Genomic DNA, 20637 nt, shown 5'->3' with positions numbered 1-20637 from the left:
CATCAGTGAGGCTTTTTAACTACAATTGTTAACTCACCTAAATCTTAATGTAATGAACCTATTCCTTTTGCAGGTTTCAGTGTTTTTGTAGTTGGTGTAGCTGATGTAGATTATAATGAACTTGCAAACATTGCCAGCAAACCAAGTGAACGCCATGTTTTTATTGTGGATGACTTTGAATCTTTTGAGAAGATTGAAGATAACCTAATAACTTTTGTTTGTGAAACTGCCACTTCAAGTAAGTAATAGTCAATGTGTATAATAATATATAAGTCCAATAATATTTTTCAAAAGTACAGTGGTTTTTATTTTATATAAAAAATCCTGATGTTATTTGCAATCTCAAAGTTAATAAGTAGATTTTTAAAAAATATATATGTTTTTCTTATTTCCATGAACCATTGTTTATCTAATTGAGGTCCTGATAAATATGTGTTTGTAAAAAGGTCATTTTCAACTTTGAAAGTGAAATCATTTTTTAATGGAAAAAACCAAACGGGCCTCTTCTCTCTCATCAGAGATAAATATGCATTGATTTTGTAGTTTTATTTTCATTTTAAGAGAGAACAATTGATATACAACTGTACTCATGAATCCAAAGACAATGGGAATACTGTCATTGATATTTACTTTTTATGATTAAAATTTTAAAAGTGTTTAAAATTTAAGATAACCTCAAGAACCAAAACTCTGCTTGTTTCAAAACTGCTTCTATAGTATTGAGTTCTCAGTAAGTTAAATCCTTATATATCTTCATCAGATCTTAGGTCACTGGGATCTGAAGAAACTTATCTCAGCATCTTGCTTTTTGGTTTTGTTTCCTCCCTCCCTCCCTCCCTCCCTTCCTTCCTTCCTTCATTTTTTTCCTTCCTTCCTTCCTTCTTTTCTTCCTTCCTTCCTTCTTTTCTTCCCTTCCTTTCTTTTCTTCCTTTCTTCCTTTCTTTTCTTCCCTTCCTTCCTTCATTTCCTTCCTTCCTTTCCTCCCTTCCTCCCTCCTTCCCTCTTTTTCTTCCTCCTTCCCTCCCTTCCTTCCTTCCTTCCACATCAGACAATTTGGAAATAACTGACTATGGAGAAGGATTCACAGCCTCAGAAGTGCACTTGATGAAGAGTACTGTTGAAGTCACAGCCTCCAACCCTCCCCCAGAATACAGATTCTTATGCACATCTCTCTAGAACCTGTTTAAAAAAAAACCAGATTATTTTGAGGAGGGAGGAGGAGGGAAATCTTGGTTCTCCTAATCTATATTCCATAGACCTAAAAAACTTTTCTGGAAGAGTCATTATTTATTCCATTTAAAGAAATCTCCTGAAGACAAAGGCTGATGTAGCCCTTTCTGATCCCTGGATCTGATCCTAGCACTGCTAAATGCTACCTCTTTGAACTTGGCAGGTCACATTCTTCTTTGGGCCTTTCTTTGGTTTCTGAAATGAGATTTCTGGACTAGATGACTTCAGAAGGTTCTGTTTTAGGCTTCTATGCTCTGTGATATTTAAAAATATTTTTAAATAAAAAAGAATATATTTAAATGACAGTCAAATAAAACTTTAGGAAAATATTTTCCAATATCAGAATTTCTTTACAAGGATGAGGAAGTCCATAAGATATGAATAGCTTAAATTGTTGACATCTCACTACTATTTTGACAAGTGTGTGGCAAATTTCTAATGTATAACATTAATTGATGTAGAATTTATATGTGAATATATACTTATTTTCCCATAGATTAAATATATATGTTTAATAGTAATTAAAGATATTCTAATTCATTTCAGGTTGCCCTCTTATTTATTTAGATGGATACACTTCACCAGGTAAGAACTTATTTTTTGGCTTGAATGAATTTTTTTACAAAATTTCCATCATGATGAAAATTTGTCAAAGTAGGTAAATTCCTTCATTATGCTCTTAACCTCTGTGCTTTCAATTCTTATATGATTTTTGTCCATAGTTTCATATAAATCTTTTGTAGAAATTCTGTCCCCAAATGTGGACACCTTCCTTTGTCATTTCAGTATTTAGGGATTCAACTATAAGAATGGATAGTCTATTTCTGTATGTTATAGTAATTATTTTTCTTATCTATCATAAAGGTTTCAAGATGCTGGAGGCTTACAATTTAACAGAGAAGAACTTTGCTACTGTACCGGGAGTATCCCTGGAATCTGGGTCTTTCCCCAGCTATCCAGCATATAGATTACAAAAGAATGCCTTTGTGAATCAGCCTACAGTGTAAGTTTGGTAGTGATGGATTTTTGTGGGGTGAGGGGGTGGAAGACTCCAAAAAAAGCAGGGTTTCTTCATGTGTCTTAGAAATGAAAGCCTCAAATTAAAAACCATCTACTCCTTCCTGAGACTTACACAACCTTGATCTATGGCTAACTTAAGTCTGAGTTGCAGAGAGCTTGCGCAAGTTTGTTATGGTTTGTCTTCTTTCTTTGTAGGTGACCTTGTGTCCCAACTGAGAGTTTGTGGAGGGTCTTTTCCATTTTGATTACTGTACTTATGGTTTTGGCTTCAATTCTGAGCTTCTTTATCCTTCAGTTTCAGTTTCAGCTCACCCTCAAAGCTCAGGCCCTCTTCTTCACCATTCAGTTTGTGATCCTGTAAAATTTAAGACCAGTTAGTGTGAGGGTCAGCCCTTCTTTATTTAGGCTGAATAGATTAGATGAGGAAAGACAATTATACCAGCAAGAGTAGTTTTATCATCATCATGGCATACTAGGCTCCATTAATTTTTTCCAGATTCTTACATGAAACCATTTTTTTTTCTTTTTGGTATCTTAGCTTTCCAAAGGAATACGAGTTGTGGTAGCTTAGGTCTTCCATGGACTGACAGGCTATGGTTAGTTTCTGTTGGACACAACTTTAGCAATTTATTAGTTAGCCCTGGATTTCGTTATTTTACTTGGTGAAAGTTTACACTAGGCTACTATGATCACCAGAAATCTATGTTTCCTATTTGTTAAAATAAAAAGGTTTTCATGTTGAAAAAATGCATGCTTGGCACCCTAAGAAGAGGACAGAACAAGTAGAAATATGACTTTTTGAATTTTGGGATCTAGGTAGAAAATGAAAGATGAAATTTAAAATTCACTAGGAAGGCTGATGACAGATTTAGAAAGTTTTAGTAATATCATTATGTCTCAGCGATTCCATATTCCTCTTTTTTTCATAGAGATTAAATGTCTTAACTTGCTAGACTGGTCAAAATCAAAAGAAAGTCATTTTACTTTTTCAGACATCAATTTCCTCATTTTTAAAATGAAAGGATAATTGTTAAAGTCCAAGGTCACTTGCCTAGGTTTATATAGTTAGTGAATGTCTGAGGTGGCAATCCAAGTGCTCTCTTCTATCCATGATATTGTCTCTGAAGTCCTTGGTCTGGAGTTGAATATAAGAACACCTTGAAAACAACAATTATGTTAGCACTTCATTATAATGTCATTTTCTGTATATCAGCATTCATATAAGGTTGTTTGTTCTGAGTGTCAGCCAAATTAGTCCAGTTATTATTTTTCCTTCCTTACCCTCCTATGATGTCACTACAATTCCTCCCTCCCTTCCTCCTTCCCTTTTCTTCTCTTTTCCTTTCCTCCCCTTTCTTTTCCTTCCCTCTCTTTCCTTCCTCTCCCCTTCCCTTTCCTTCTCCTTCCTTCCCCTCCCCTCCCTTCCCCTTTTTTCTCTTCCCTTCTCTTCTCTTTCCTGCCCTTCCCTTTCTTTCCTTTGTCTGTTTAGTAAGAGATGCTTTGTTGTTTATTTAACAGAGAGCTACATCCAGATGGCTTACCCCCATCATACACGATTATCCTGTTATTCCGACTTCTTCCAGAAAGCCCCAGTGATCCATTTGCAATTTGGCAAATAACAGACAGAGATTATAAGCCTCAAGTTGGAGTGGTTGCAGACCGTAAGGAAGATTTTACTTAATGATAAAACTCATGATTTGAGATTTTAAGTTGCTCATGATAATTTACTTTTTAATTTTCCAACTAATTTCATTTGGTACCTAATTTCAGATTTAAAAGTTTGAAAATCTGGAGTATCAAGAACATTTCAAACTAATACAGCATTTGAATTGTGCCCTGCAATTATGATTTTATTAAATCTCAATAACAAAAGCATTCCTATTTACCTGTTTAATTGATTTAATGATGAGCAATATACCTTTTAACACTAATTTTGTATTGACTACAGCTTCCAGCAAGACATTGTCATTCTTTAACAAAGATGTAAGGGGTGAGATTCAGACAGTAACTTTTGACACAGATGAAGTGAAGACACTGTTTTATGGAAGTTTTCACAAGGTAAATATTTAAAAGTTATTTTGTAGAAGAGAATGTGACTTACAAATGTACCTTATTTCTTTTTGTGGAATTTCATGGATACTCATGTTGGGTTGGCAGAACTGTAACTATATCTAAATCTGGAGCAGGTATTTCTTTTCCTTGGATTATTGACCTTTAAAATTTTTTGAAAGCATAGTAGTCTGCCTTTTTCCTTCCTATTTATGGAGAAATGGTCAATGTGAAATATAGATTGAACATTTTTCAGTCAATACAAAGAAACATAAACAAAATAAAGACAATCTAAAAGTTTTGAATAAGAATTGTTCACCTACCATAAACGTTTATTCTTTCAGCTGTGTTAGTGCTCAGTTTATATGATAGCAGAACTGATAGCCACACAGAAAAATTTTGTCTAACATTCTTAGGAAGCTTACTTCTTGTCTGATAGCCAAAATTAGCAATCTAAAGTTTTTCTACATAGCCACAGAATAGAGGAGATAATTTTAAAAGTTTGTATAGTATAGACATAAGATTAGTGAAAAATGAAGTACATGGAATTTGGAAATGTTTTAAAACTAAAAATAAAAAATGAATAAGGAATTTGTCATTTTTAATGATGCCTATGCACACTCTAAAGTAAATGGGAATACCTCCTGTTTCAGTAGCTATGTAACATTCCTTAAGTGTAGTGTACAGAATGATCCTCATCTATAAAGTATTTGCTATTTCTAGTCAAATGTGATTCCAAAGTGATAACTGAAGCACCTTCCTCTAGTGCTTTGGATACTTTTTACTCCTCTTCTCCCAAAAGGGAATTTTGGGTTTTGGGGTTTTTTTTTTTTTGTTTGTTTCCTAGAGTGAATCTCTGTTTCTCTGTCTTTGTCTCTATTTCTATGTCTGTGTCTGTCTGTCTTTTTCACATATGCACACACACACACACACACACACACACACACACTTCTGTCTTTCTCTTGAATCAGATTATTGGATCCCCTTCAGTGACATTTAAAGAATCTTCTGTATACAATAATGACTCATTAACTAAAATCAAATTAAGAAGGAAAAATCTATGAATATGAGCATCTATACTAGAGCCTTCTGCTTTTCTACCGATTTATCAATTTACTAATTCTCATAGTAAAGCCCAGTCCTGTTAATGCCTCACCAGAGAAATATATTTTATTGTGTCATTTGCTGTTGGATTTAGCAGAGCTGCCCTTGTTGAAAGATGTTGAATCTGGCAAATTTCATAAAAAAAATTGGCATTTGCATGTGTCCATTAAACTTATATTTGTGTCTCTTGCTGAGATGGATTTTTATAAACTATGTTTTTCTAATCACACTTAATCTGGACTTTGATGAGATTTTAATCTTCTTATAATTGAGTCTTGGGTCTCTAGAAGTAGGGCTGTTTCATAGTTTGTGGTTTCTATGGAATAACAATTTTTATGTTATGTCTACATGTTTTATTTCATTTTAGATCACAAAGACATTAGTCTTTTTATTTCAGAGAGGCCTATGGTAACAAAAACTAAATGGTGGAATATCAAAGTTGGCCATTTTTTTGTATTTGTGTTCAGAAGTTACAAAGAGGACATACAATGATTTTTAAATGAAAATATAGTAATAAGACTAAATACACAATTCTATTTTCATCAATGGTTAATTTGAAAGATTAAAGCACATTTTTGAGAAAACTTTGTATGCTTGTAACAACCTGGATGTTTTCTATTACATAGGGTTGTTGGGTGGAAAGTTCTTTGGAAACCATGAAAACTGTTAAAATGTTAGTTATTATTATCAGAAACAGATAAAATATAAAAAGATCCTGAAAATCACTGGAATAATTGGTCACTCCATGCTTGGGAATGTCAGTCTAAACCTGGCTATCAAAGCTTTTGCATTCTTGAACTAGTTATTCAGCTTCCCAACAGTTTAATTAGTTTAGTTCTGTGTCTTTGGATATAAAACAGAGTTTAGATTGCAGAAGTTTGGGAAATTTGAAAAAAAATAATTCTGTACAATAAAAGGAATAGATGTAAGAAATAAATCATGAAATTATCCAAGGTTTTTAGAGATAACAGATAATAAGCAAGTTCTATTTTTCAAATATGTTTTAATGTTTCAGTGGGCAAATAGGAAACACTATAAGAGAGCTGGTATAAATATTTTTGTATATATAGGTCTTTTTCCTTTTTTAAAACTTCTTTTGAGATTCATGTCTAGTAATGGTATTGTTAAGTCAAAGGCTATGTGTGATTTTATAACCCTTTGGGCAGAGGTCATATCTTTTGATCATTTATCAATTGGGGTATGGTTGAGTTGCATTTTTAAGAAATGCAATCTAGAAGAAATACTTCTAGAACTAGAAGTTTCCCATTAGTTACAGCAGCTTCTTGGCTTATTATTTATAATCTGTATTAACTACAGCATATTGGAGAGCATTTGGTTCTTTCTTTTTATGACGAGGAAATTGAAGATCACTCAATCATTCAGTCAGTCACATAGATAGGAATCATCAAAGTTGGGATTTGAATTCTGAAATTCTGACTGGTGGTTCAATTTTCTTTTCCCTGTACCATAGGGCTAATTTAATATGGGACATTATTGAGTTTAAATATCATTCTTGCATCCTGATTCAGTTGAGAACTAGGCAGATTTATGGAAGAAAGAGACTCAGGATATTTGTATTCTAGTCTTAGTTCTTTTACTATTTATGTCACTAAGTCACTTCCATTCCCTGGGCTTCAGTTTTCTCTTTTGGAAAGGGAGAGCAGTGAAGTCAATGGTGCCTTAGATCCCCTCATCTCGAACATTCCTTGAGTCTCAGTACAACACACTTTTGCCGTAAGACACATAACAATAAGACAGATAATGTGGCAAAAGTCATTTCATTAGTAAATGTATTTTTCTCTTCAGGTTCATATTGTAGTAACTTCAAAAAGTGTTAAGATTTACATAGACTGCTATGAAATTGTAGAGAAGGATATCAAGGAAGCTGGTAACATCACAACTGATGGTTATGAAATTCTTGGAAAGCTTATTAAAGGTGAAAGGAAATCAGCTGCGGTAAGTAGCATGTTTCCATTTCATGTGGTTTTATCACATTTTAATGTTGAAACTATGTTTTTAAAGTTGTTCGGTAAAAACACATTAGAAAGAATTTTCCATGAACAAATGTGCTGTGTATAAAACAGTGATTTACTCATTTGTGATATACCAAGATCTTTCAGCACTGCAGCAAAGAAAAAACTCCAAATATGCCCATTAGATTGTGCTCTGACTTTATGTTAAAATGCCCCAATTAATTGAAATTGTTATTCTATTGCCTTGTTCACAAGAGATAATCTTAGCTAATAAAATATTATGTAACATTGTTTCACTTCATATAATTATGCCTTTAATATTATGGGGGAATATTTTAAAACATGTTAGACACTAACATAGCCACACAAAAAGTTACTTATCTCTTAAAATATAATCATTTTTACTGAAATTTTACTCCCAGAGAAAAGATTTTGTTGAATTCATTAATATGTACCACCTGGGTATGAATTATTAATTTTCATGTGGATTGTAGGTTTTTCTATTTTCTTATAAACCAGTATTAGTATTATATTATTTTAAAAAGATGACCTTGAAGTCTTGAAGCAGACTGATCTCATTAAATTCATTGTTTCTTTTAGAGAATATGTATATTGCTTTAAAAATACCCTTAGGTGTACTGATTTTTTGAATTAGTGTCACAAAGAATATGAACTGTTTTAAAAATAATTGAATAATATAGAATTTTGTTGTTATATCATGATATGCAAAGGCAGCAAGCTGTAGATGATAAGAGAACTGCCTCAAAGTCAGAAAGGTTCAAGTCCTGTCTCTGACACAAATACTGGCTGTGTGGTCCTGGGCAAATCACTGAAGTGAGAGCACTGTTCTAAGCAATTCTCATGATCTAAGTTTCCTGGAAGGTACTGACTTACTTTTGTAGAGGGGATTACCTTACCTGGGAGTTTCCTATAAAAAACATCACAACTTTAGTTTTTACCTGTCTTGAAATTGCTGAGATTTTAAATCACAGTGTTAAAAGTATAACTTGAACTTTTTAAAAATGAGAATATGTCCAATCAAAACTATATATTTAAAGAGAATTTCTTGGGAGAACTTTAATGGAATGTCTTCCTATGTGAAGATGGGATGTTCATGTAATACATAATCTTTGTAGTAGCCAGGATGAGTATTAATAGAAAGATCTCAGCCTGTACTAAGGAAGACCCTTAGAATTCTGTTTGTTAAAGTTAGATAAACTGGAATACACTGACTATTAAAACCCTTTTTCACATCTTGAGAAACATTTCTCTTTGGCTACAAACCAGGATCAGGAGCCGGAGTTCATCAGGAACATTTGGCTTGACTTTCTCCCTCTTCTGAAATATGGGTATTTATTTATTTTAAGAAACTGGAGGGAATTTCCTCCCCCACCCCCCTGAGAAAACAGGAGCACATTACTTATGAAGTAGAATGCTTGTAAGCGTTTATGCAAAAAGCTGGCAAAGTCTCAATTTTGGCTCTGAGGAGACATTGAAATCTAAAATGTTTGCAGTCCCCAGTGAATAACAATAACAAAAAATACTTAATGGAGGTTGTTGTTTTGCAGTTCCAAATCCAAAATTTTGACATAGTATGCAGCCCAGTGTGGACTAGTAGAGACAGATGCTGTGACATCCCTTCAAGGGTAAGTAGTTCTGAACTGGATGATGTCAAAAATCTTACCAGTAAATCCTGTTGACAGTGAGAAATTGTATTGGGAAAGTAACACTCAACAGCTGTTATCAGCAAATAGGAAATTCGGGAATATGCAAAGGCTTGTGCCTTTATCAGTTATCTTGGTTCATGCCTGTGTTTGATGTGACCCTCTCCAGTTGAGAGTGCATAAGCCCATATTTGGAAATTCTCAAGAAACATTGCAGTGGATTAACTAGAAAAGCCTCAGCAATCCCTAGATTTCCAGGACTGCTAAATGTTTCTTTCACTTCTAAAATGCTGAAATGCATTTGTTAGATAAATTACCTTCTAATTAGGCCTCTATTACTTTTAAATAACAAAATGACCACATTTCAGCTTGAAGAAAGAACTCACATTTATGCTAGTGACTGTTATAATGGTTAAAGGATCTGATTTCAAATCCTGTCTGATATTAACTATCTGTATGATTTTGCATGACAAATTAATTAACTTCTCTGAGCCTTAGTTTCTTCATCTGCAAAAGGAGACATTTGGGAATACAAAACTGAGTATAAAATCATAAGATGATTTCTGCTGAGCTAGGCAGAAAACACAGTTAGAGCAACTAGATGGTACAGTGCTTAAAGCACTAGACTTTGAATCAGAAAAACTCATCTTCATGAGTTCAAAATTAGCTCCAGATACTTATGAACTTTGGGACATTGAGCAAGTCACTTAACCTTGTTGTCTCAATTCCTCATCTGTAAAATGAGCTAGAGAAGGAAATGGCAGACAACTTCTGTATCTTTGTCAAGAAAACCCTGATGGGGTCATGAAGAGTTGGACATAACTGAAATGGCTGAACCAGAGAACATTGGTCAGATAAAATTACACTAAATTTCTAGTGATTTTGAATGTTTTTAAAGAAGTGTTGTTTTTGTCTTATAAGGTTTATTAAAGAAAGCAATAAAACTCCAGAAAAAAATTTCATTTGAGTTTCATACATGAGTTCTTATGATAATTTAGCATAATAATTAGATCTTTGTCATTCAAAGTTGGAGAACAGACTCTCTTGTTTGTATAAGTTATGGAGGGAGGGTTAATGTGGTTTATTTTTTCGTAATGGCTAAAGACTGTTCTCCATAATTCAGAGAGATGAAGCAAAATGCCCAGCTTTTCCAAATTCTTGCACATGTACCCAGGACAGTGTTGGACCTCCTGGACCACCTGGACCAGCGGTAAGGAAATATAAATAAGCATTTATATAATTTTTCTTTTTAAAATTATAGATATGAATTTTCTCTTGAGAAATTGAGGTCATTAAAACACAGGCTTCTCTCCTTCCTGATTCTGCTCAGGTTATTAAAAAAAATAACATTTTTTGATTAATAAGCATTTTTTCTTCCTCCTAATTTCCATTCTTCCCTCCTTTGTCTTTCTCTTCCCCTTCAAAAATAAAACACCATCAACAACACCTTGTAACAAGATATGTATATTAAAGCAAAACAGTTTCCCAAATAGACCCTGTCCAAAAATGGGTGTCTTATTTATTCTGTGTCTATAGTTCTTCACTTCTCTGTCAGGAGGTGGATCTCATTCTTCATTGGTGATCCTTTGGAATCATTGTTGGATATGACAGTGATTAGAATTTTTAAGTTTTTCAAGGCTCCCAGATCAGTAGCATCTATCTTTTGGTATTAGATTCATTGTAGTGAAGTATAACTAGATGAAAAATAATTTGATTTGGAATTTGAATTTATCTTACCAACAACTTCCCATTCAACCCAGAACATATTCAAATGCTTAGACTTAAAAAATGTAAATTTGTTTCCCCCTGATCATTATAATTCCTTCAAAGATTCTTCAGAATGTTTCAACAAACTCATTGGATAGGTTTTATAGAGTTAAAGTAGAGAGACTGAGCTGTGTCCAGAATCACTTTAAATCACTTTATAAACCAGGAGATTCTTCACATTTTTAGTGTCTTGGTTCCCTTTGACATTCTGGCGAAGCCTATGGACCCTTTGTCATAATGATTTTTTAAAAATGCATAAAATAAAAAAAATAACATCACAAAAGAAACCAATTTTTTTGGAAAATTACATATCTATCTACATGTGTGTGTGTATATATGTGTGTGTATAAAATTCATAGAGCCTGGTCTGAGAACTCATGCTATAGAATATAACATTTCAAGTTATAGCAATGTAGTGATATAATCCAAAGAATAGAGAATCTAACATCTTATTACCTATCTGTAAAATGAAAGAGAAGGACTTAATGACCTCAAGTTCTCTTCCAACTCTAAATATATGGCATTGTGGTACCAGTAGTTAGTTAACAAGCATTTATTAAGCACTTATTGAATGCCTAGGAAGTATTTGTGTGTGTGTGTGTGTGTGTGTGTGTGTGTGTGTGTGTGTATGTATGTATGTATGTATATATATATATATATATATATATATATATATATATATATATAGAGAGAGAGAGAGAGAGAGAGAGAGAGAGAGAGAGAGAGAGAGAGATTTTATAAAAAGAAGGCCTAGAAGTGTTTGTGTGTAAATGTGTGGGGAGGACAAGGAGAGAATAAGAAAAAACTTCTCTCAGAAAGTGGAATTTGAGCTGAATTTTGAATGAGTCCAGGCAAGGCAAGCCAGGCAGAGGTGAGGAGGAGAGAGATCATTTCAGGACTGGTGAACAAATGTCATATAAACCTCATGGAATTATACAGTCCCTGTATTTTGGAACAATAAGATTGTGACCAGATATATACATGGGAAGAGAACTGATAAAAATATGCAAATGAGGCAATATGCAAGTTGGAGCTTAATGAACATTAATATCACAGTAGCATCTTTTGGGGGAGTGCAGAGGTTAACTATGCATAAGACATTTTACACATATATCTAGGCACAACTTCAGTGTAATAAAGACATTAGTATGTCACAAGTCATTGAAACATGTCAGAATGTTTGTATGTATGTATCAATTATACATATTAATTATATCTAAAAACTTTAAAAGATTACAAGTTGAAGATAAAATTTCACCTTTAGAATAAGGTATTCTATGAAAGGCAACATAATGTAATGAGGAGAACATTAGATTGCCATGTGAAGACATGATTTTAAATTCTAGTTCTGATATTATTATCTGTAATTTCATCCATTGAGTCTTCTTTTTCTCATTTATTAATATAGGGGATTGGATTAGATGTTGTCCATGGTCTCAATTCTATTTCTGATTTTATAAGTATCTTGGGTTCTTTTTTTCCCCTGCTTCCCTTTTCAGAATGGGTTATTAAATTCTTTTTTGTCATCCAACATTCATGTAACCAATGATATAGATATTTATGGTTAGTGTGATTTTTAATTTAATCTTATGAGAAGATATGGCAAAGAGTTGCTAACTAGAATGAATAGGTGTGAATGTGTCACAATTTACATTGTTGGAGAAAATACCTACATCATTGAGATCACACAACAATTAGAACATTGGAGATCATTGTTGATTGTTTTTATTTTTTTAGTCTATAATGAGACAATTATGTATTTTAGACCTTTATAATTCATTTTCTCTGCATTTTGGCAGTCTATTGATTCTTATTGTTGGAGCTGCACCTACTCTGTATTACTTAGAGATTAAAGTCAGGTTAATCTTTTATTAAAAGATTTAATTGCCCAATTCATTATTGGCTAATAGAATTTCAAAGCAGTACATTATATTTTTCTGTCTTTTACTCATTATTTGCTTTTTTCCAACAATTTTAAAATTAATTTTGAGACTCTATTAACAGCATATGAATGGCAAACTGTAAAACTAAGATGTGCAACATGGGACAATATTTATTTCCTTGATTTCTATGTCTTAAAATGTTTTCTTTGTGTCCTTTTTGGCCAAGAATGATGAAGTTTTAGACTTTCCTGAAGTGACAGCTTCTTTAATGTTTTTCACATAAGTATCATTGCATTTGGCTTTATCTAGACACAGAAGCAATAAAACAATATATAACATACTATATATATATATATATATATATATATATATATTTTTTTTTTTTTTAGGGTGGTCCTGGTGCTAAGGGCCCCAGAGGAGAGAGAGGAATCAATGGAGCAATTGTAAGTATTTATCTAAATTCTACTTAATTTTTTTTATCTTTTCTAGTTTTCTAGTTTTAAATGCCATCACTGTGATGTATGATTTTGGACAAGATGCAACAACAAAATTGTGCATTATATTTTTCTTATGAGGATGTTGCAATGATGACATAGTCCATCCTTGAAAATGTTTTTAAAAGCACAAAACTTGACATGGGGCACTTAGAAGTTCATGTTAGTTGCTGTTTATTTTAAATAGAAATGATGATGAAGAGGAGAGAGGAAACTTACACCATTTGAATTAACTCTGAGGAGAGGAGTATATGATAAGGACTAGTGCTTTCAGTAAAAGTCACTTTGCAACCAGTGGTTGTTAACTTTGTCCACTAAGTGTTGAAGTTATTGGATGTAACCTGCAGCATTCATTTAAGGCAAGAATAGCTTTGAAAAGTCAAGTTATGTTATATACATGTGATAGTTGATGTGAGAAATCCTCAGCGACCTCATCTCAAATGCCTTATACATTTAAAAATAATTTCATTTAATTAATACCAATCAACAAAACACAGTAAAAGCCAGAATATTATTTAATGTCTTCAGAAAGTTTATATATACAAATGCAAATAGGAATTGGAGGAAGACTCAAGAGCTGCTGTTAGTTTAATCTTTATTCATTAAATATTCAATTAGCATACAGAGTTATCATTTTAGAAAGTAGAGACCTAACCCTGAAAGAGATAAGTATAAAATAGGAAAGAATTAAGTTAACAAGAAGAGAATGGAAATATGGCATCATCAGATCTAAAGATGGGGTAGGGAAGACTGATACTAAGTAATTGTAATAATTTAATTAAGGAAGAATGACAGTCAGGCAGTCCAGTGGATAGACTGCTGGGCCTAGAGTCAGGAAGACTCATCTTATAGAATTCAATTTTGACCTCAAACACTTACAAGCTATGTGACTATGGGCAAGGTAAACATTGTTTACCTCAATTCCTCATTTGTAAAATGAGCTGGAGAAGGAAATGGAAAACTACTCTAGAATCTTTGCCAAGAAACCTTAGCTAGGGTCATAAAGAGTTGGACATGACTGCAAAGCCTGAATAACAACAAGAAATAAGGAAGTCCACGAGGTAATACACTGGGATCTCCATAATTTTTATGATGAAGATTCTAGAAGTAGGAAATATGAGAGCCCTGAACATTAGCTCTTTTGGCCTCCAGTGCCAGGGGATCATTGTTCATAATGTCTAGTGAGATTTACTTCTAATGATATTTTATGAGATTAATCAGCACATATATAAAGAAGCAATACATTTATTTTAGCACAAGGGTTCCAGGTTTCTACCAAAAGAGCTAAGATCAGCTGCTGCTGCTGCTGCTGCTTCTTCTTCTTCTTCTTCTTCTTCTTCTTCTTCTTCTTCTTCTTCTTCTTCTTCTTCTTCTTCTTCTTCTTCTTCTTCTTCTTCTCCTTCTTCTCCTTCTTCTTCTTCTTCTTCTTCTTCTTCTTCTTCTCTTCTTCTCCTTCTTCTCTTCTTCTCCTTCTCCTTCCTTCTCCTTCTCCTTCTCCTTCTCCTTCTCCTTCTCCTTCTCTTCTCCTTCTCCTTCTCCTTCTCCTTCTCCTTCTCCTTCTCCTTCTCCTTCTCTCCTTCTCCTTCTTCTCCTTCCTTCTCCTTCTCCTCCTTCTCCTTCTCCTTCTCCTTCTCCTTCTCCTTCTCCTTCTCCTTCTCCTTCTCCTTCTCCTTCTCCTTCTCCTTCTCCTTCTCCTTCTCCTTCTCCTTCTCCTTCTCCTTCTTCTCCTTCTCCTTCTCCTTCTCCTTCTTCTTCTTCTTCTTCTCTTCTTCTTCTTCTTCTTCTTCTTCTTCTCCTCCTGCTCCTCCTCCTCCTCCTCTCCTCCTCCTCCTCCTCCTCCTCCTCCTCCTCCTTCTCCTCTTCCTCCTCCTCCTCCGCCTTCTCCTCCTCCTCCGCCTTCTCCTCTTCCTCCTTTTCTTCTTTTTCTTCTCCTCCTCCTCCTCCTCTTCATCCTCTGTAGTTCTGTAGAAAATATAACCTTAATGAATATTTAATGGTTTATTATTTAATCAGTATTTATAAGGAGAAATAAGAATAAACCTTAAGAAATCAACCCTTATCAATCCAAGTTCATTTCATATTTGATACACTGTTTCTCTTCCTTATTCCTCTTCTATTAAAGTTTTTTTTATGGAAACCAAATAAGTTTACTGTAGCATCAGCTATATTTTCTTTGTAAATCAAAAAAGAAGGCATGAATGATGAAAGGAATGGAGTATCATCATCAGTAAAAGACTCAAAGAATTGACGCAAACTTCCAAGGTTTTATTTCAAAACTGATTTGATCAATGTTTTTTGAGTTATAAAAACAAGTTTCTGACAAATGCGGATTTTGACTTCAATGATCAACATAACAGCCATTGATATTTTGGTTTTTTTCTTTATTTATTTAAGGGGCCCCCAGGTCCTCGTGGTGATTCAGGTCCCCCGGGTCCCCAGGGTCCTCCAGGTCCTCAGGGACCCAATGGACTCTCAATTCCAGGAGAACAAGTAAGTAAACTTATAATATTTTGTGAACCTATTGAATTTAACACATTAAAATATTTAGCCAGAACATTTTCCATGATGCTTCTGAAACTCAACTTTTCTTTTTTAAGACTTTAACCTATTTAGTCTGTGAATTGATTTCCCAATATGGCCAGCACTTTAGATTTATAAATAATGTGCATCTTTATTTTAAAATAATCCTAAATACAATTATTGACAATTATTTGACATCAGTTGTAAATCATGAACCCATCTCTTAGTTATTTGAATTTCTGTAGACTTCTTACAACTTGTGTTAGGTATTACATCTCTTTCAACTCCATGAAAGCTCAAATCAGTTTATCTATAATTCTTGTTTCTATAATTCTTGAATATACAATTATAAAATGCATCTTTATTATGTTAAAGGTAAAACTAAAGTTAGAAAAAAACTTCTACATTCTATGATGCATATTTTCATTTCATAGGTAACTTTTATTCTCCATGTCAGGCAAAATAGATCTAGTCTAAAAGAACTGTAAAATTTAGATTTTAATTTTCATTGGAAATATCAAAGCATAGAGATTGTATAATCTTTATGCACATAGGTTAAAAGGCTAACTTTGAAATCAGACAAACAAAAGCATGCTCCCTATACATTATGGTACTATAATAATATAGATACTCTTAGTAGTATCTCAAGCAATTCCATAAGGCTAGAAGTTAAAGTTGTGGAACTATTTCACAATAAGAGTTTAGCCAGTGGGAGATTTTACCCTTTCCCATTCTTCTCTCCTTCTTCCAGTAAAACAAAGAACTTTTAGGAGTTTAATTGTTGTAAAATCATTATGCATTATGCTTATGTCTAATGGATTGGAATATGAAAGTGTAAAGCATGATATATATATATACATATGTGTGTGTGTGTGTATGTGTGTGTGTGTGTGTAAAAATAAAATTTGAAGCAAAGCTGCACCTGGAGGTTTCTTTGTCATTGTAATAAATTCAGTTATTTCATATCAATAAGACTGAATATATATTCGTACTCTGGGTATTTTCAAATACATAGCCACAAATGACTTGTACACCTTGTGATTAAGTCAAAAATGTTAATCCATTCTTCTTATAGTTCTATTATTCTATCATAGTATTAAATGAAAGATAATATAACAAAAATGCATTTTTCTGCAAATTTCATATAACAATGATTTATGTTGAATTAGTTTTGTTTCTTATTCCATAAAAAGACTTGCCACAATATTATTATTATTTGAAAGGCTTTTGTTTATTTACTTTAATAATGATAACATCACTGGAAGAATATAATTCAATAAATATGGTTTGTACTTTTAATTCATTATTCTCAAAAATGCCTTCAGATGCCTGTTGGATTTGTGAAATAGCAGGAATTTCATAAATGAAGACTATTTTGCCTTCTTATTTCATTTGGTTTTATAAATTGGCTAAGAACTTCTATCTTATTGGTAATCACAGGGACGACAAGGAGTGAAAGGTGATGCAGGAGAGCCCGGACTTCCAGGCCGATCAGTAAGTTCATTGTTACAATGTAAATCAAGTAATATCTGAATATTTAGTTCTCTGGGTCTCAAAAAGACAAAAGTCTGGCTATTTGTTCTTCATCATTTCTTCCCCTTGCAATCAGCAAGAATTTATTGATCAACTAAAATGAGTCCAGAATTCTGGTGGATTCTGGTTTCTGATTTTTTTTACCAAAGGGCTGCCAACTCTCTTAAAAATATTTCAAACATTTACAAATGTTCCTCTATAATGAAAAATACAAGAATGGTTTCCTTGTTTCACTTATATTGTTCATTTTTTGTAGGGATCACCAGGTTTACCTGGTCCACCAGGCCCCATGGGACCCCCAGGAGATAGAGTAAGTTTCCTTTTTGTTGTTATATAACTCTAAAATATGAATCTGTATTAATTAAGACCTGCTACAACTTAATTTGTTCAAAAAAATGTTGTTTCATTATTTAGTAAATTTAAAGCCCAACAGTTGGGAAATAATCCAATTCTATGCTATCTGAGGGTCTCTGGTTGGTGAGATTGTATGTAAAAATTAGGATTTTTAGGTTTAGTAGTTTGGTTTATTATAGAAGAAGAGAGGGACTCTGGGCAAGTTACTTCAGATGACTAATAGAAGATATCTTTCTCTTAAGAATAAAATTAAGTGCATCAAATTTTTTGTTAGGTGTTGGGGATAAAAGGACAAAAGAATGAAACAGTCTCCGTTCTTAGCTTACAGTTTAATGGGAAGACAACTTGTTTGAATTTAAATATATAAAACCAAAGTAGTTAGTGAGGGAGGATAGTAGCAGTGAGAGGGGGAAGGATTAGTAAAAGCTTTACCTAGAAGGCAGTATTTGAATTGCATCTTCAAGAAAAGAATTTTATGCAGCATAAGTAAGAAGAGAATGCATTCTAAGAGTAGGAAAATGGCCAGTGCATTTCTCCAGTGCAAAGACAAAGAAATGGGAGGTGGAACATTGCAGAGAAGAAAAAAAAAATGGTTTTACCATTAAGTGTAGGGAGGACAGCATAGAGAGAGATACAACATAGCAGCAAAACAATCCAGAACTGTGAAGTATGCTACTTCAGTGATAAACAGTGTGTTTAAATTCATTAAAGCTAATCACTTCCGTGATTCTATTGCACATAATTGTCAGTTTCTTCCCAATGATAAAGCATTAGGCTAGTTAATATAAAATGGTCAAAATTTTGTCCGTAGTTCTTACTTGTATATTTTGTTTCTGGTAGCAGGGAAATAAAGAAAGGGCAATGAAAAAACATATTCAGTGAATGTGCTATTGAAGGAAAGCAATTGCTTTTGGCTAGCGGCAAATTAGATTGAGGAAATAGATTGGATGCCTGGATTGTAGAGCTAATTAGAAAGGATCTCAGAAGTTATCTAGTTCAACCTCCTTATGTTATAAATGAATAAATTGAGACTTAAAAGTTAAACAATTAGATCAGGATAACAACCTGGCTCTTCTTGGCTTACAAGTTCAAATATATGGATAATTTTTTTTATTAAAGCCTTTTATTTTTCAAAACATATGCATGGACAATTCATCATTAGCCCTTGCAAAACTCTGTGTTCCAATTTCCTCCCTTTCCCCATGCTCTTCCCTAGATGAGTAGTCCAATGTGTGTTAAACATGGTAGAAATATATGTTAAAACCAATATATGCATACATATTTATACATTTATTATGCCACAGAAGAAATAAAGAGAAGCAAAATAAAATGCAAGCAAACAACAACAAAAAGAGTGAAAATGCTATGTTGTGAACCATATTCAGTTCCCACAGTCCTCTCTCTGGGTGTATTTGGCTCTCCTCATCATTAAACAATTGGAATTGCTTTGAATCATCTCATTGTTGAAGAGAGACTTGTTCTATATGGATAATTTAAAAAAAATGTGTTAGGCAGTTATAGAATTCAAAGTAAATCTGATGGCATGATGGGCTCTACAAATCAAAAGTAAGGCAATAAATTTAACTTCTATGTCTATACTATGTGAAGGTGATTGATGATCTGGCTATATTTATTCTTTATGTACTCATACAGAAACACACACACAGACACTCCTCAGTACTGTTAATAGGAGCATTTTTAGAAATGAAAGATAGCCAGAGATGGAATTATCATATGAAATGACTATAGCCAATACAATCTGTAGCCCTTCCACAGTCATCAAAAGCATTCTTCTTGAAACCTGATCCATTATTCTTGTTCACAGGTAGCAAACTTAAGAGGATAATTATGTGGCAGGAAGGAAAAAAAAAATCCATGGTAGTAATCTCAAAATATAACATTCTGGTTGATAATAGAAGAGAAGCAAAATGAAAGATGCTATGACCCAATCTGTTCAAGCTATTTTACCACATTTTTCTTTCTCAGAAGAAACCCCGGGTGGGAGTGGGGGTGGGGCATTTATGTTATATCAAATGACTAAAATGTGGTGTGTTTTTCCATTTGGTGTATGTGTGTTATAATAAATCTTTTCAGAGGAAACTGATGTTTTATAAATAGATTTAACTTGATTTCTCCAAAGTAGATGATTGTTTGGGGATAGCTTTTAAGCCTAATTTTTAAAAAGTAGATTACTTTAATTAATTTCCAATTATAAAATCCACATGCTAATAAAAAAAATAGATACTTGGATTGATGGATCCCAGGGGAACTAGGATAAATTTCAAAATTTTTATTCCTAATTTTCTGTAAAAATTGAGAAGGAAATCTCTTTTGGTAAAATACGCAAGACTTAAAATGACTTGATTTAGAAATACTCAGCCAGATTTCAGGGGATTGTAGTTGGGAGCAGTTGTTAACTGTGCAGTAGGATGACTCATTCAAGACCAAGGTCATCTGGCAGCATAAGGAGAAAAAAAAATCTGGGGTCACGCAAGAATAGAAGAGAGACTGTGCAGAGACATGACCTGGCTCTCATAGTTGATTCTTTATTTTTGAGTCAACTCATTGAGATTACAAATCATGATATTTAGAGTTAGACCATGGACCAATAAACATGGACCAATAAAAAAATAGTTGCTTATTATAGGGATTTCCTCTCTTGGTGATGAGAAGGACAATTCATTAGCTTTTCCATCCCATTGCTTTTGTGGATAAAAATCCACACAAATTAAGGAAACAGTTCTGTTGATACATTGTCCTGTAGTTAGAGCAAATAGAGGAAAATGCTCTTCTCACAAAGTTGTCATTTATGGTGAGAGTGTCAGTCTCTTTCCCTTTGTTTTAATTCTTTAATGTTTATTCCTCCCATTCTCCTTCTCCCCTTCCCATCCCACTGACCTCATTTCCCTTATGTTGTGGTTGTTAATGGTAGCACATTAGTTCACTTTTTCCTTAAAAGGATATTAAGATGTTCTTTTAAACTTGGTTGAGTCAGGGGGCTAAGTGCTCAGATTGTAGATGTCATTTCCTCATTGCATGAGTATAA

At 33.4% G+C, this 20637-nt stretch overlaps 1 protein-coding gene across 3 annotated transcripts in view; it reads left to right on the top strand.

Moving 5' to 3' along the window:
- Positions 1–20637, top strand: part of COL12A1 (collagen type XII alpha 1 chain) — a 142152-nt gene that overhangs the window by 108314 nt on the left and 13201 nt on the right. For all 3 annotated transcript variants that reach the window (XM_051997277.1, XM_051997275.1, XM_051997276.1), the window contains 12 exons: positions 74–238; positions 1777–1815; positions 2095–2233; positions 3769–3911; positions 4199–4308; positions 7210–7359; positions 8945–9022; positions 10164–10250; positions 13080–13133; positions 15579–15674; positions 17145–17198; positions 17494–17547. In XM_051997277.1, the coding sequence (XP_051853237.1) occupies positions 74–238; positions 1777–1815; positions 2095–2233; positions 3769–3911; positions 4199–4308; positions 7210–7359; positions 8945–9022; positions 10164–10250; positions 13080–13133; positions 15579–15674; positions 17145–17198; positions 17494–17547 (1169 nt within the window). The remainder of the gene's footprint in view (positions 1–73; positions 239–1776; positions 1816–2094; positions 2234–3768; positions 3912–4198; positions 4309–7209; positions 7360–8944; positions 9023–10163; positions 10251–13079; positions 13134–15578; positions 15675–17144; positions 17199–17493; positions 17548–20637) is intronic.

Source organism: Antechinus flavipes, chromosome 4 (genome assembly GCF_016432865.1).
Source record: "Antechinus flavipes isolate AdamAnt ecotype Samford, QLD, Australia chromosome 4, AdamAnt_v2, whole genome shotgun sequence".
Classification (NCBI taxonomy): Eukaryota; Metazoa; Chordata; class Mammalia; order Dasyuromorphia; family Dasyuridae; genus Antechinus; species Antechinus flavipes.
This window is presented reverse-complemented; position numbering and strand designations above follow the sequence as displayed.